The sequence below is a fragment of the Sinocyclocheilus anshuiensis genome, unplaced genomic scaffold (assembly GCF_001515605.1).
Source record: "Sinocyclocheilus anshuiensis isolate Anshui unplaced genomic scaffold, SAMN03320099.WGS_v1.1 scaffold139, whole genome shotgun sequence".
Taxonomy (NCBI): Eukaryota; Metazoa; Chordata; class Actinopteri; order Cypriniformes; family Cyprinidae; genus Sinocyclocheilus; species Sinocyclocheilus anshuiensis.
This window is the reverse complement of record NW_015549566.1, coordinates 556,315-572,648: the sequence shown is the minus strand read 5'-3', so window position 1 is coordinate 572,648 and position 16,334 is coordinate 556,315. Positions and strand designations below refer to the sequence as shown.

Genomic DNA, 16,334 nt, shown 5'->3' with positions numbered 1-16,334 from the left:
ACTGTGCGACCCAGGTTCATCCCCTTGACCATAATGCCTCATGTACAGCCACATCACATTCGATACGAGTTAAAAGATTACACAGACTTCACATACACTAGTAACAAATATTGTTAACACTTTGCAATTAGGAACTAACAATGAACTTGATTCAAAATGACAGTAAAAAGTACAAATTTTAATAAAACTGTAATAAAAAATTTAAACTAATTTAATTTAAAACAACTGTTTTAATATATTTTAAAATATAACTTTCTTCTGTGATCCTTCAGAAATCATTCCAATATGCTGATTTGCTGCTGAATAAATATTGCTTTTTATTATCAATATTGATAACAGTTGTGCTGCTTAATATTTTGTGGAAACTGTGATAGTTCAAACTTAGACCAAAAAATTTTAAACAGTAGTGTAGAACCTTATTGTAAAATGTTATCCAAATATGATTAGATTTGGAATTATTTTGAGACTGAATAAAAATTATTATTATTATTAATTATACATTTTGTTTTCATTTTTCCCCAAGTACAAACATACTATTGGTGGCAGGAAGTAACTATTTTTATATTATAAAATATAACATTATTTGTATTATATATATATATATAGTATTATATACATTTATAATATAATATATCTAATGGCCAAAAAATAGACAAAAGGAAAACATTTGATCAATTAAAGCTACTTTTTTTCTATAGATAGAAAAATATCTATGGATGCTTGAAAATGAGCAAACATGATTTTAGACATGACACCCAATGCTTTTTGAACATTATCAAATTGCAAGGAATCCCTCTGTACTTCACAATAAAGGAGAAAACAATTTCCCCAAGATCTCAAAAGCTTGTTTCTTTATTTGCTCCAAGTAGCATTTGAACATCCATTGCCAAGATTCCTTGTCTGCTTAAGATCACCATGATATCAGGCTTCATTCATCATGGCTGTAGCAAACTGACCTATTTTAAGTGCAAGTTTAGGATACCCCTGACGTTTTGGCAGAACCATATCTCTGTTTGACAAACACTTAGAGTCCTAGACAGCATCATACACAGATCCCAAAGATTACTCTTCACTCTCAATGCAACGATTGTCAGGAGGTGTATTGGGTGTGACACATTTGGCTGTCCTATGGTATTGTATTGGCTCTGTCCAGAGCTAGAATTCCCACAGACTGTGCTCACATTGCCCGCAGCGGTGGCTCTGGTGTCAAATGAATTCTGGGACTATGAAGAGCAAGTGGATCTTGAAGCCTTCAGCTCCAGCACCTTCTACGACATCCTACTCAAGCACAGCGTGTCTGTCACAATACGTCTCGGGCAGCTCAGAGGAGAGGTGAGACTCTATGAGAACAACAGTCTATTTCCCGCCCCTATATGAGCTTCAAACATCACCCTCGTAAAGTTCAAATATATTTACCCATATTGAATAACATCACTGAGATGCTCAGTTGTAATTAACAGTCTCTCTTGTTTCATGCTTCACTATGATACTATGTGGGATACAGCAGTGAATTGTTACTTCCTTGGGGCGAAGTGTGTGGATCAACTTGTAAAATGAGTTGTAAATATAGCATTCCTTTGTCAGCTTGTTTCATTGATGGAAACATGCTCCCTGTCTAGGTGAAGCAGCTCTATCAGGGTGTGCTGGGGAAGTTGAGAGAGCTCCACCCTGGCTGGAGGATGTTTGGAGGGAAAACCGAAGGTCTGGAGAGGCAGGTGGAGCAGGAGATGGTGCGACGAAGAGCACTGGGCAATCAGCTGACACAGCTACTGGACAGCCAGCTGCAGATCCTGCGGGTGGAGATGAGATCGCAGCAGGCCATGCAGAAGACCTTCAGAGCGCGACTGAGAGAGAGCGCGAGGCTTCTGAGACTGCTGGCTGAGGGTCAGACCTCACTCTGGGATAAACACATCAAGCAACGGTATGTCATGGAGAGGCAGATATGTATCTGTCTGTTTTATCTCTGCTTGTTTATGTGTTTGTGTGTGTTTGAAACTTAAAGAAAAATCCTCAACCACAAAAAAGTGGTTCATTCAAGTCAATTGATTAAAAATATATTATCAAATTAATCATATTATAATAATCAAATGAATCACACTTAATCGTATACATTATATATTTGCCTAGAAAAGCCCCCAAATGAAGCCCCCATTTCATTTTTGTGGCAGACAAATGCATTGAATGGACATTACAAAAAGTGACTTAAGAAGAATAGACTACTGTTCAAAAGTATTTGGTTAGTAAGTTTTTTTTTTTCAGAAAGGATACATTTAATTGACATTGAATTGAAGACATTTATAATGTTACAAAAGTTTTACATTTCAAAAAATGCTGTTCTTTTGAACTTTCCATTCATCAAAGAATCCTGACCGTTTCCATACAAATATTAAGTAGCAAAAACTTCTTAAACATTGATAATAATAAGCAATTTTTCTAGAGCACCAATTCAGCACATTAGAATGATTTCTGAAGGATAATGTGACACTGAAGACTGGAGTAGTGACTGCTGAAAATTCACCATCACAGAAATAAATTACATTTTAAAATACAGTGGGGCAAAAAAGTATTTAGTCAGCCACCAATTGTGCAAGTTCTCCCACTTAAAAAGATGAGAGAGGCCTGTAATTTTCATCATAGGTATACCTCAACTATGAGAGACAAAATGAGAAATCCTACAATGTGATTTTCTGGATTTTTTTTTCTCATTTTGTCTCTCATAGTTGAGGTATACCTATGATGAAAATTACAGGCCTCTCTCATCTTTTTAAGTGGGAGAACTTGCACAATTGGTGGCTGACTAAATACTTTTTTTCCCCACTGTATATTCAAATAGAAAACTGGTAATTTACATTGTAATAACATTTCACAGTATTACTATTTTTACTGTATTTTTAATCAAATAAATGCAGACTTGGTGGGAGATTTCTAAGAGACTGCATTCAAAAACATTTAAAAATCTTACCGACCCCAAGCGTTTGAATGGCGGTGCATGTTTTTTTTTTTTTATTTCATATCATCGAAGTCTATCACTGGCCTACAGATCACTGTGGTTTTTACAATTTACAGTTTTACAATTAAGTTGTCGATCTGTCCGAGGTAGGCTATTCATATAGGATGCATTCTTTTATTTCGCTGTCATGTTTTTAAAATAGTCTACATCCAGGCAAGACCCCTCCCCCCTCAAAGGAGTAAAATTTGCATTAACCTGTTGTAATTTGCATTAGCGTTAACTAAAAGCAGTAGAATGTTATTGTGTGGCTTCATTTAGATAGCTAAGTACATGAGTGTATACTCAAAATTTCAGGGTTCTCAATGACTGTATTGTAATTATTTGTAGAAAAACATGGTTTGTATAACAGAGAATCTCATATCATCTTCGTCCCAGCCCTCTTATCGCATTTCCAGATCAATAATCACAAAAGGAAGTGAGTAGCTTAAAGCTTTGTTCAGAGTGCACACAACTGTGATTTACTTTCACATCCGATCTTTAGGATTGACTGTTTAGTAACTGCTGTGATGAAATTGGATCTGTTTGTTTAGAAAGTGCTGTTTTTATCCGATATGTCTGCCTGGATGCAGTATGAGTTACGCATTAGCATAATATGAAGAAAGTAGGTTTCATTGGGAAAAACTAGACATTTCGCCTCTCCTCATATCTATGATGTCATTGCTCAACACGCATCACATCAGATAACATAAGCATCAGAGGCATCAGCAAGGTGTCCTTGACGCCCAGGAAGAGCACGACACAGCCAGGCCACCGTAAAACCAATGTCTGCCTGACTTCAATGCCTCTGGATCTACCCAGCCTCTGCACAGCCTGCCCTTCACCTCCCTCAGTACTTCCTTCTGATTGCACATATCACATGGACACTTCAAAGCAAAAATCCTCCACTTATCCCAATGTGTTGGCATTCTTTAACCTTAGTTTTTTTTTCAATACCATAGTAAACTCATAATAAATAACTGTTTAATTAAAAAATATCAAACTTTAAAGTATATAAATAGGTTCTTTAACATTGTTATTTAAATGTTATGTTAATCCATGATTCATAACCTACTGTATATGTTGTGCATTGCAGTGTTCTGGAGCGGGTAGCTGTGCTGGCTGATGAGATGACTGAGAAGGTATCAGTGGAGAGCCAAAGGCTGGGGGCCTGGGTTGTGCTTAAAGAGGGCACTGGAGCACAGCTATTATGCCCTGCTACTAGATCAGTCCTCAGTAGGGAAGACATCATCGGTGAGATCTTTTCAGATATTAATCATGTAACTCAGACCTAATGTTGTCACAGTTTTCAGTCAGCGGCTGTGCAATCATGTCCCCTAGCCTAGTGGAATATAATAGAAAATAGCCATACTTGAAAAGCCTGGCTACACCACTAGGTGGAGGTATTTTACAACATTGCCCACGCATTGCTGGTCAAATCCTGACAAATAGCTTCTGAGGCTCAACTTGGCATGCCTGTTGCATGACTGATTGATTAAAGTCTGCAGAAACACAGAAAGATTTCACTCTTTTTCCCTCCGCAGCTCCTGATGGATCTGTTAGAGCTTGTGATGCCGTTCATGTAAACACCCTCACAGGCCTCATTCAACCCAACTCTAATGCCCATATGTTACTGGCCAGTGGACACAGCATGCCAGTTCCCCCGGACTTCTTCCTGCACCCCCAGACTGGCAAACTACTGCCTATGGCTGGAAACGTGGGCTTTGATCATGCTTCCTCCATCCTTGTTTTTACAGCCGATGCTTGTGCGGGTGAGTCATTCGGTATGCTAGTTAGTACATTTAAATGAATATTCTGAGTTCAGTTCAAGTTAAGCTCAATCAACAGCACTTATTGTTGATTACAGTAAAAATAATTCAAACTCGTTCATTAAAAAAAGAAAGAAAAGGAGCTTACGGTGAGGTGCTTAGGATGTAAGTACAAGGGGACAATTTTTGAAGAATGTGCAGCTTTTTATTTTAAAAAAGTACTTACATTATTTTTTGTTAAAACTTGTGTATTTGGCTATATGAACTGTAGAGTTATTCCTGTCATTTTTATTGTCATTTTAGATGTTACATTGTCATGGCAATGAAGCAAAATTGAATATAACTTTAATTTAACATTTTAGGTTATTTAAATTACTAAGCTAACTACTTTTTCCTCACTAAAGTCACATTGCCATGCATATTGTTCACATCTTGTTGCTGTACTGTTGAAACGGTATTGCAACATTTACAGATTTGACTATTCACTTCCATTGTAAATGCTCCACTGTAACCCAAGTAAAGGAGGGATAAGTGGTAATCAACATTGTGCCACAAATGTTGTTTATTGAAAATCTCAGTCTCCAGTTCCTTCCTATTTGATGTTCAGTAAAACTTATCTGAATTAGTTAGCACCAGCAACCAAGGGGGCGGAGCTTAGCAAAGGTTAATTTAATATGGGATCTCATTGCAACAGTGCAAGTGCTTTCAGAACTTTTGTCATTTTGATACATTTTTCTTATATGATCACAGTAGTGATTAATGCCAAATATCAGTTTTATTGAATTATTAATAAAAGTTTAGTTACAGGTTAATAGGTTATGTACATTAAGTGTTATAAATATTATAATGATATGTTTAAGATATTTTGTTAATTTGTTTTATTAATTTTTTAAATTATTTTTACATTTGTATTTATAAAATATTTGTTTGTATAAAATATTTTTATTTGTCAGTTTAATATTTATAGTAGTCTGATTAAAACTTTTTAATTTATTTTTGCTAATTCAGGTGTACAGTACTTACAATAGAAATAATTGGGGGTAATTTTTACTTAAAAGTGAAAATGTGAAACTTAAAAATTTTCATAAAAGTACTTACATTATTATTATTATTATTATTATTATTACATGTGTATTATGTGAGCTGAAAAAGTTCTAGACATTTTTATGGTAATTTTACGTGGTCATTTTGGTCATTTTATTTTGGCATGACACTGAGGCAAAAACTCCAGACTTCAAACTTCAGAATCAAACGGGTTAGTTTAGGAAAAGGCTAGTGATTTTTTCACATTCAAATCATATTAACACACACACTGTTCACATCTTGTGGCTATACTGTAAAATTTTAAAATTAACATTTATTAACATTTCTAACGTTTTTAACATATATGTTAACATTTGGATTGGCCCCATCCACTACTGTTGTAAATGTATCACTGTTGATTGAAATTTAATTGAACCCAGCATTTTCTTTCTTAGGTGAGGTGGGAAAATGGGAATCACCCCTGCTGCCTTTCATTCCGTACCCTCCATCCCGCCATGCTGAAATCCATGCTGCTTCCAAACTACGGGGGCTTCGTTCAGGCCAAAGGCTGGTGCTCGGAGGACCCATGTGTGACTGTGACACTGGTGTTTTGGTGCCTATTCTGGCAGTCACCATCCATCCACAAACAGGATTGGTTTATCCTTTGGGAGGCGTGCACACGTGTCCCATCTCACGTCTGCGGCAGCCTATTCAGATAGGCTGTCCCATGCTGGACCCACGTACTGGCAACCTAGTGCTCATCACGGGCGTCAGTCTTGATCCCCATACAGGTCCGTTTTCTGATTGCTGAAAAAATGTCTCGGCATGTTCAAACAGCCTGATTGATGAGTGTCTCTGTTCAGGGGCTGTATTTCCAGTTGGGGGGCTTCTCCTAGGCGAGTCCTTCATCGAGCCCTTGAGTGGCCGGATGGTGCGGGTTGGTGGAGGCAGCGTGCGAGGAGGAAAGATGGTGCCTCATGCTGGGGGTTTCCAGGCTCTGCTGGACAGCCAGGCTCTGGGCGCTTGCTTGCGGGTGGCAGAGCTCCTGCAAGGATTCAGTGAGGAGTGGAGCTCAGCAGCTGCAGATCCACAAGGTGACCTGGACAGACTCTCGGCAGCAACATCTGAGCTGGAGCAGGCCTGGAAAAGCAGCCAACACTGTATGTTGCAGCTGCTGAGTCGCCTGGAAGCCGTACAGGAACAGGCCAGGGGTGTGGCGGAGAATGGCGGTAGTGTGGGTGGGTAGGAGCTCCTTGCTACAAAACATCTAAACATCGCAAGATCTGCACATTAATATAAATTAGGTTATTGCAACAATTGTCATTCTAACAAAATTGTTATTACAGTTATTGATACTTTGGTAAAATTGCAGTGGCTCTGCCTTAATAGCTATAAAAGCTGCCTTAAAAACTGATCAGATGTAGATTGCCAACTGTTGTCTACCATTTTCTTTTCTAATGTTTATGGAGAATCTGTGTGCTTGGATAGTGTTAAACAAAATGTTATGGGAATGATCAAAAAATATGATGTGGATAGTAACTAAAAAGTTCACTTGAATCACTTAGAACTAACTTTCAAAACTTTCAAAAATTTTAATTTTCTATTGGCTGTGAATGTGTTGACATATTTTCCTCCATTGTGATTTGCTGTCTCTGCAGTTTTTAATCAAGCCACTGCATAATTTAACAATTTCTTTCAAGAAAAATGACTAACAAAAATACTTTGCAGTGTCACATTTCATTCCAGTCCATGTAATATTAATATCAAATCACTTTTTACCATTTTATGAGCAGATTTTACTGAAAACCATGCTGTTCATAGACATCTCCAGTTCATTCTTGTGTGATGTTCTGTAAGGCTTGTCTGAGTGAGTTGGCAACAGTAGGCAACGGGGAGCCGAGCTTAGTGAAGGGTCATTGAATATGGGATTCAAACAGTGTTTGTTAGTTTAATTATTTTTCTTTTATGATACCAGTGGTGTTTAATACCAAATATAAGCGTTGTTATAATATCACTAACATTAGGTTATGTAGGTAAGTGATATTAATTTAAGGATGTGCTATAAGGTACAATTCAAAAATCTCTGATGCTCACCAAGGCTGCATTCATTTGATCAAATACATTAAAAACAGCACAATTGGGAAATACTATTACAATTTTAAATAACACTTTTCTATTTTAATATATTTTTGAATATAATTTATTCCAGTGAATTCCATCTGATTAAAGCTGATTTTTTGCTAAAGCTAATTTTGCCTCCTTGCTTTCTTCCCTTCCTTTAGGGGAAATCAAGCTTCCTGGCATTGAGCTCTCCTTGCCAGCTCTCCCCGGGTTGGAGTATCCTGACCCTGGAGGCTCGGGTTTGCATGTCCCAGTTCTGGGAGCTCAGTTGGACTGTGTGTCAGGATCTATGGTGCCCCTGGCAGGAACCATGGAGGATGCAGATGGTAAAGGTAATGGAGGTTACTAGTAATGTCCAAATCCTGTTACATTAATCTCTAGATGTTAACCTAGAGTATATTATGACTCTCAGGGCTAGTTCCCATACATTTTGGAGCGCAGACGGTGGACCCAGTGACAGGGGTGCTGGCTCCGGTTGTAGGGGCCAGTCTAGATGTTTGGAAACGGACTGTGGTTCCTGTAACTGTGTCCCAGATTCTGACGTTAGGAGAAAACCCAGACAGTGTCACAGTGAGCGAAGTTGAACTAAATCACAGCCGCATAAAAGCTCATTTGGCTTGAGGGTGTTTATATGTGTGCAAATGTGTGTTTGTTCGCCTCAGGTGGAAGCCCTCCAGAAGGAGAGCAGTGTACAGGGCAATTACTGGTGTGAGCAGACACTGAAGGAAGAGGAGATGGTGGGAGATTTTGACAGAGCCGTTAAACACCATCTGTCCACATCCATACACGAGTCTGACTGTGTGAGTTGACGCCACAGAGATGTCTTTGGACCAAGTGTCTATTTTAATTTTTGTGAGTGTCAGTGTGATGGGAAGCGTTTCCACCATCCCTGCATTCTGAATGAGATTCTGTGCATGTTCATGTGTGTTCGTGAAACAGATAGACTGGATGGACACAGACAGGCAGCTCAGGGAGACCGCCGCTGAGATTCAGGAAAGTGCTCAGTGTGAGGCCCAGAGAAAAGCTCTCCAGAACTCAGAGTTATTGCTGTTCCTACCAGCCCATGTGTTACACACTCTCACAGGAGGTCAGTCCTCGCACTCATACTCCCACTGAGAGCGCAAACGGTTATGCTTTAAAGATTCAATACATAGAACTCATGATTTGAGGTCGGTAAGATTTTTTTTTTTTATGTTTTAGAAAGAATAAAGTCTCTCTTTAGTGATTCTCACTAAGAGACTGCTATTATTTGACAAAAAAAACTGTAAAATCAGTAATATTGTGATTATTATTGCAATTTAAAATTTTATATTCTAATATATTAGAATATACTGTGACTGTGACAGCAAAGCTAAATTCTCAGCAGCTGGTCTTCAGTGTCACATGATCCTTCAGAAATCATTCTAATATGCTGATTTGGTGCTCAAGAAATATTTTGTATTATTATCAGTGCTGTGCAACAGTTGTGCTGCTTAATATTTTTGTGGAAACCATGATAATATTTTTTCAGGATTCCTTGATGAATAAAAAGCTAAAAAGAACAGAATTTATGGTCACACTTTATTTGAAGGTCTCACTGTTAACTAACTATTAATACTAACTACTAACTAGTAATATGCATGCTGGTTAATAGTGAGAATCGGTCCTTAAAATTAAGTGTTACCGAATTATTTTGAAATACAAATCTTTTGTAACATTATAAATGTCTTTACTGTCACTTTTGATCAATTTGGTGTATTCTTGCTGAATGAATTAATTTCTTTCAAAAAATAAATCTTACTGACCCCAAACTTTTGAACAGTAGTGTATAATATATAGACAAGTAAGAGACTGCTTTTGACAACTTATCTGTTTATGTTAAAGAGATAGTTCACGCAATAGTTACAGTTCTGTTTTTATTTGCTCACCTTCATGTCTTGCTTACGTAGAACAAAAAATTTGAGAATTTGAAGAATCTTCACACCGGTCTTTTCTATACAACAAAGTAGTATAGAACAAAGTAGTATGGCTGCTCAAATGCAAAAATTAAGACCAACCCAGTCTCATTAGAAAACGTAACTATTTTACGATGTAATTCGCAAATCAATCTTAATTTGTTCATCAGTTGTTATCAAATTGTTCAGTCTGATCTGTGAACAAGATCAGGATCACAAATCGGTTTAAAATAATGATTCCTTCTCTGATCCGGTTCTTGAGTTCAAGATTCAATGATCTGTTCACAGCAGTTCTCGAGTGAACAGCTCACTGGAAGAGAAGATTATCAGTGAGTTACTTAATGTTAGTGTTGTTCATATAAAGCTATCATATAACTTGATAATATGGCATATGAGTCACATGGACCAATTTCATAGTGCTTTTTGATGCCAATGTTTGGAGCTTAACCAACCCAGTCTCATTAGAAAACGTAACTATTTTACGATGTAATTCGTATGTACAATTTTTACAAAAAAAAAAACATGAACCTCTAAACCTAACCATCACTAGTGCCTAATTAGATCATAAGAAAACATACAGATGAGATCATACAAATTCATATTTAATTAATTAGCCATCAGTTTTCCAAAATTTAACATAGTTACATATTGCATTGCGAGTTTGTTGGGTTAACAGAGGCGACTATTAACTATCATTGTTTGGAAAAATGTTTTGTCCTCAATTTTATTTCAGATAACAGCTTTAGGGTTTGGAATGACAAGATAGTGAATAAGTAATGACAAAGTTTTCATCTCGGTGTGAACTTTTACTTTAAGGAGATGAGGAGGAGTGGGAGCAGCAGTGTTACTGGCACACCGAGCTTAAGGCCGTGCTGAACCGAGTGAGTGTGTCCATGGAGAGACTGCAGATGGACCGGGATCAGCTGTCGGCACAGGAAACGCAGCATCTGGTCAGCTTGTTTTCACATTGAAACATAAAAACACACTCTCACCCTCAGACAGAAAGATACAATGCTGACAACAGTCTGTTGAGCTCATTACTACTTCGTTAAACAGCTGAATGAGCAGATCAATACATTGGAAGCTTGATATCCTTTGCATGACTATTGGTGCGATCGCCAATATTCTGGCTTTGCACTGTCCATTTTCCAGTTTGATGGAGTGTGGTCTGGGATGAACAACACAGTGTCTTTTGATACTCACAGGATGGGAAACTGAGGGAGAAGGATCTGTGGGAGCAATTAATGCAGAGACAAGCAGAGCTGGATGCTGCACTTTCGTCTCTCCACTGTGCTCGTCAGGTCTGCCAGCTGCGTGCTGACATTGCGCAGGTAACACGTGCCAGAGGCCAGACGTGCAATATAGGCTCATGACACTGACTGATAATTGTGTAGTGATGTCCTTGGTTTACCTTAGAGCCGTTTGGTATGTATTTGGGACAATTAGGAACGCTTTAGCAGACTTTATTCCACCTTTTCCCCTGACAGTCTACTGAATTGATTATTTTCCTCTAGTCTTTGGTTTCTGGCACATTCTGGTATAAGGATTTTGGCGTGCTGCAGCCCAAGGGTGTGAGAAACCCTCTGAAAGTAATAGCCATGACTCAGCAGAAAATCCTTCCTCGGCTTGAACGACTTATTCAGCTGTTGGAGGAAACCAAAGCACTTGGCCAGTCGACCAGCACACAGCGGCAGCAGAGCTCTGGTACAATAACCTCATTTATGCCTGATTACAGAAAAGTTAATCATGCTTTTGTTTCAGTTGCAAAATGTTTCTCAAAAGGGAAGCAGGCGTTCGGGCGAGACAGTGGTTCCAGAGCGTGGACCGAATCTGTGTCTGTTGTGAAAGGTATTTTTCAATGCACAAAACAATAAATAGTGAGATTCTGGTTGTCAGCCTGTAGAATTTCACCACTGTGTTTGTGTCTCCTGCTGCTCTAGGTGTCTCAACTCAGTCCTTTAAAGATCAAATGAAGGCTCAGTCTTCAAGTGAACAGAATGCCACGGTGCCCTCTCTTCCTCTGTCAAACCCATCTTACACTCAGAAAAGCCAGGAAAAAACACAGCTGAACCACAACCAGGGTGAGGGTGTCTTAAGTCAGAGATGTTACCAGCATCCTCATTTCAGATCACAACATGATGTTCTCTCTTGTTCCATTCAGATGTCCAATCTCTCCAGGAACCTGGTCTGTCTGCACACATCAGTATCCCACAGCTAGCAGGTCAGAGTGTTTTACTTGAGAGCTTTGAGCTGAACCAGTGTATGTTTAAGACTCATAGGTTCTTTTAACCATGAAGGTCACATTTGAGCCACAGGAGCACACTGATGCAAAAACGTGATTTGTTACATTGCTTTAACGCATGACTGAAGGTGTTATTGGGGCTATTAGCATGTTTTCTAAGGCAGCCATCACAATTTATATACTTATGGTGTATATATTATACTTAGGTACTATAATAATTTTGTTTCCTATACTTGCTTACACTTAGAGTATGTTCACATCCCTAATACTAGGTTTTAAACTTCAGTAATTGCACCATTTGTCAGTGTTGTAGTACTCAAGTCTGGACATGACCGGACTCAGATTCAAGTCCATCTCAAGTCTGATTCTAAGACCATATTTTTTATGACAAGTCGAGAACAGCTCATTTGAGTCCAAGTCCAAGCCGGGTCCAAATGCTCCTGATAGTTTTGGACTTGGACTTGAGACTGAGTCTGGTCTTGTCCAGACTTGATTACTGCAATGCTGCCATTTTTTTCTACAGACATGAATTATACCTTAAATCGTGCTGTTTATTGGGGAGCAGTGCATTCTTACTTTTTCAAAGCATTCAGACTTAAGGTGTGGTCACATGTACTGTTGTTCGGCCAGTTTTCAGACGTAAAATCCAATAATTTCAATAGTAATCCAGGGCGAAAGATTTCCCCATGCAGATTATGCGGGTTCAGGTTATTCACACTGATTCGCCATGTTGACCAAAAGAAAGCTGGTTTCTGGTTAAACTGTGTTTGTACATAAACTACACTATTGACAATAGACAATTAACCTTCTTTTGCTGCGAATCCCAATTTTTTAGTGCAGAAAAATGACCCCCAAAACAAACACTGAAAAAGGGAGTCATTTCTAGGGCCAGAGTATTAAGTATAAAGTATAAAGCAGACTTGACTTGTCTTGATTAGTATTAGAGTATGGGCAACATACTAAAAACCACTCAGAACGTGTTAGGAACCATATTTTAGTAACTTAGCATTATGATGGCAAATTTTGAGCTGGAAAGAACCACTCACATTTTCTTCAGAAAATCTAAAAAAAATCTAAGTATAAGTAAATGCTAAGAAACATGACAGCAATAAAACAATTTTTATGTGATTTTACTGTATTGGTGTTCTGTATTTGTTTTATGGTGTTGCAGAGGAAGACTGGTCCAGACTAGTAGCACTATCTCCTCTCTTCCAGCTGATGAAGGAAGTGGAGCAACAGCTCAGGGATAGTGCCAGAGATAGAGGCCTTCTCAAGATCCAGCCTTCGGGTCAGGCTCTAATTATCACCACTGAAGCGTGCAATCTGAACTCATCAGAACTGCAGAGTCATTAGTGTAGCAACAGATGACTTAAAGCCATGAAAAACATCATGTACATGTCACTAACTGGAGCTTTATTTTTAGCTGCTTCTTAAGGTTAAGGGGCTGTGTTATAACTTATTACTCATGTGATGATATAATTAATTAACAGCTTTATTTTTTGTTAAAGTTCGCAAAGATGCAGAGTGATCAAAGTCTGACACCAAAGTCTGACACCATTAAATGGTGTGTGTTTGTACATGCATTCAGGTGCAGGCCAGTCATTCATGGATTTCATGGATGCCCAGTGGGAGTGTGAGGGAGAGCTGATTCAAGTGAGCTCTGAAACCCTCAACCCACGACAGCTTCTGCTCTACCAGCATGGACAGTTTCTCCTCCAGCACCTTCACTTACATAAAATGGTCTGGATCCGTCTGTCTTTTTCTCCCTTGCTATTATGTTCTCATAGACAGTGTTGGGAGTAACTAACGAAATGTAACTACAATACTGACTCAACTACATTTTTAAGTAGTGTGACAAAAAAACATTAGATCTTTTAACAAGGTGATGGGTTGCATATGCAGCTTAGTTTTAATTGGTTAGATAGATTATTTAAATGTACCAGTTGAAAAAAAAAATCATTTGAGTTCCTGCATTGATAGTTATGTGACATTTTACGATTTATTTTTCTAAAGGTATATACAAAATAATATTATGTAAAGTATTTTTTTACAACAGTTATAGAAAATAATGTAATATTTGGTTAATTAATGTTCATCAAATTATTTATTTATGTTATTTATATAAATTATGTTTTTTTTTAAATTGGTATTTAATATAAATGAATCAATTCTAATGCTGTCACCTTTATTGAGTGTTTTTGTGGCAGATACATACTGCTGAGAATATGCTTTTTTAAATGTTTTTGAAAGAAGTCTCTTATGCTTACAATACCTGGATGTGTTTATTTGATCAAACATACAGTAAAAACACTAATATTGTTAAATATTATTACAGTTTGAAATAACTCTTTACTATTTGAACTTACTGTAAATTTATTCCTGTTATGGCAAAACTGAATTTTCAGCAGCCATTGCTCCAGAAACCGTGATATATTTTTTCAAGATTCTTTGATGAATTATATATTATATGTCTTTACTGTCAGTTTTGATCAGTGTAATGTGTCCTTGCTGAACAAAAGTATTAATTTCCTTTTTTTTTTTCAATCTTACTGACTCCAAACTTACACACAAACAGCCTTAAGTGTATTCACAGCTTTGATTTCTTCATTCTAGATACCAGCAGTAACCCTTCAACTGGCTTCTACTCTTCCTTTCAACGACTACCATAACAATGCTTTCCGCAACTCTTTCTATTATCAGGTATCTAGGCGCTTAGGCATGTTTGTATTGAACCCACTATAAAAAGAAAAAAAAGTTATGAATAATTTACCAGACTTTGAGAAGTGATAATTAGCACCACATTCTCTGTGATATAATTGGTCTCATGGCTAGTTCGGTTGCACTAAGGTTAAATGCCTTCATTTGTCAGTCACTGGGTGAGTGATAATTAATTCATGTTAAGCATACTTAGTGCTCTGTCATACAAACCCCTGTGCACTTAGCAGTTCCTATGTTTTCAGGAGGGACAGAAGACTCTGTTTGTTCGCAGTCAGAGATTGCAATCAGTGGGTGGCCTCTCTCTGCTGCTAATGCACTGTGCTGCACACATTTCCACCGGCCAGATGAGGACCGACACCATTCCTGCCTTTCAAAGAGCCTTCTTCAAGGTGCTATAAGTAACCACTCCACACCAACCCAGCTTGAACAAACCAAGAATGGATTGTGCTAATAGAGTCTTTCTTATTGACATAATGTCCTGTCCCCATTTTCAGGTTTTACAGGTGGGCCTAAGTGAGCTGTTCCATGCCAGACTGGGACAAACTGATAGTCCAGATGATGAGAGGCTGAAAGATTTGGCATCTGACGCAGCTCTCAATGGTCTTCTACTGGAAAGAGTCCAGAAGCCAAGTCCTGGGATTTTTTCAGAGCATGTAAGTTTGATTTATTTCGCCATATTCGCCCCTCGTGTTCTCAGTAGCTGTTGCCAAGTAATTCACAGGGATGTAACAGATGCCGTAGGATCAGACTGATGTGGCAGAAGTAATACATGTCGGAGTTTGAGATTACGGATGTGTGCTGTTTTCTGGGCAGGAAGTTTTGGGACGTCTGCGCAAATACAGAGAGGCTTCAGTGTTCCGCCAGGTCGAGAGTCTACTAAAAGAGTCTCCTAAGAGCCTGGAGATCAACCACCTCAACACTGACCCGCCACTCAATGACGACCCAGAAAGCCAAGACGCTGCTCCTCCATGAACTGACATTTTAACTTTGAACAGTGCTGCCTTTCTGACAGTGATGAATCCAGCTTTCAAAGGCATGTTATATGCTGTGAGGCAGCTGATGGCCTTATCGTCTTGGACGGTAAAGGCCCCTGGACCAGGTTAGAGCATCTAGTTTTGCTTCCGGTGGTGACCCAGCACAGCTAGAAATCTACTTTCTTGTACAAAGTTGAAAAAATGGCACTAAGAAAAACCATTAAAATGGGCAATATTTCCATGAATTGCATAGGCCCAACAAGCAAACCTCTATTTAATCCAGTTTTAATGTAGTTTTCGAGAATAAAGGCATGTTACAGAATTTGACCATGTTGGTATCTACCTAATCTGACTAGCTTCTACCAAATGACACAAATTTGCACCAAAATACCATACAGTTTGATTGGACGCACAACCTCAGGGTGCAATTTCTTAAGAAAAAAACTAAACAATACAGGGGGTAGTGAAAAAATAATGAATGAAATTAATATAATTGAATGAAAATATTATCTTAAAATTTTAAGAAATAAATTTAGACAATGTACAAATACGGTGTCATACAAAATG

The 16,334-nt window shown here is 38.1% G+C and overlaps 1 protein-coding gene across 1 annotated transcript; it reads left to right on the top strand.

The window, feature by feature from the left end:
• The first annotated feature begins 1,236 nt into the window (after positions 1 to 1,236).
• On the top strand, positions 1,237 to 16,314 carry LOC107657243 (uncharacterized). The gene is made up of 22 exons (XM_016445269.1): positions 1,237 to 1,332; positions 1,620 to 1,921; positions 4,083 to 4,240; positions 4,531 to 4,758; positions 6,234 to 6,569; positions 6,642 to 7,016; positions 8,061 to 8,231; positions 8,312 to 8,469; positions 8,562 to 8,699; positions 8,839 to 8,986; positions 10,650 to 10,783; positions 11,039 to 11,164; positions 11,348 to 11,537; positions 11,616 to 11,681; positions 11,774 to 11,914; positions 11,995 to 12,054; positions 13,247 to 13,363; positions 13,664 to 13,815; positions 14,689 to 14,775; positions 15,036 to 15,182; positions 15,288 to 15,446; positions 15,607 to 16,314. Exons 2-22 carry the CDS (start codon positions 1,680 to 1,682, stop codon positions 15,763 to 15,765), a joined length of 3,492 nt encoding a protein of 1,163 aa, XP_016300755.1. The 5' UTR covers positions 1,237 to 1,332; positions 1,620 to 1,679; the 3' UTR covers positions 15,766 to 16,314.
• The last annotated feature ends 20 nt before the right edge of the window (positions 16,315 to 16,334 follow it).

Bases quoted from the DNA above. Each gene is read 5' to 3' on its own strand.
- LOC107657243 (XM_016445269.1), top strand. From the start codon at position 1,680: ATGTTTGGAGGGAAAACCGAAGGTCTGGAGAGGCAGGTGGAGCAGGAG. The intron at 7,017-8,060 runs GTGGGTAGGAGC...CCCTTCCTTTAG, and splicing joins GGAGAATGGCGGTAGTGTGG to GGGAAATCAAGCTTCCTGGC. The intron at 11,538-11,615 runs GTACAATAACCT...GTTTCTCAAAAG, and splicing joins ACAGCGGCAGCAGAGCTCTG to GGAAGCAGGCGTTCGGGCGA.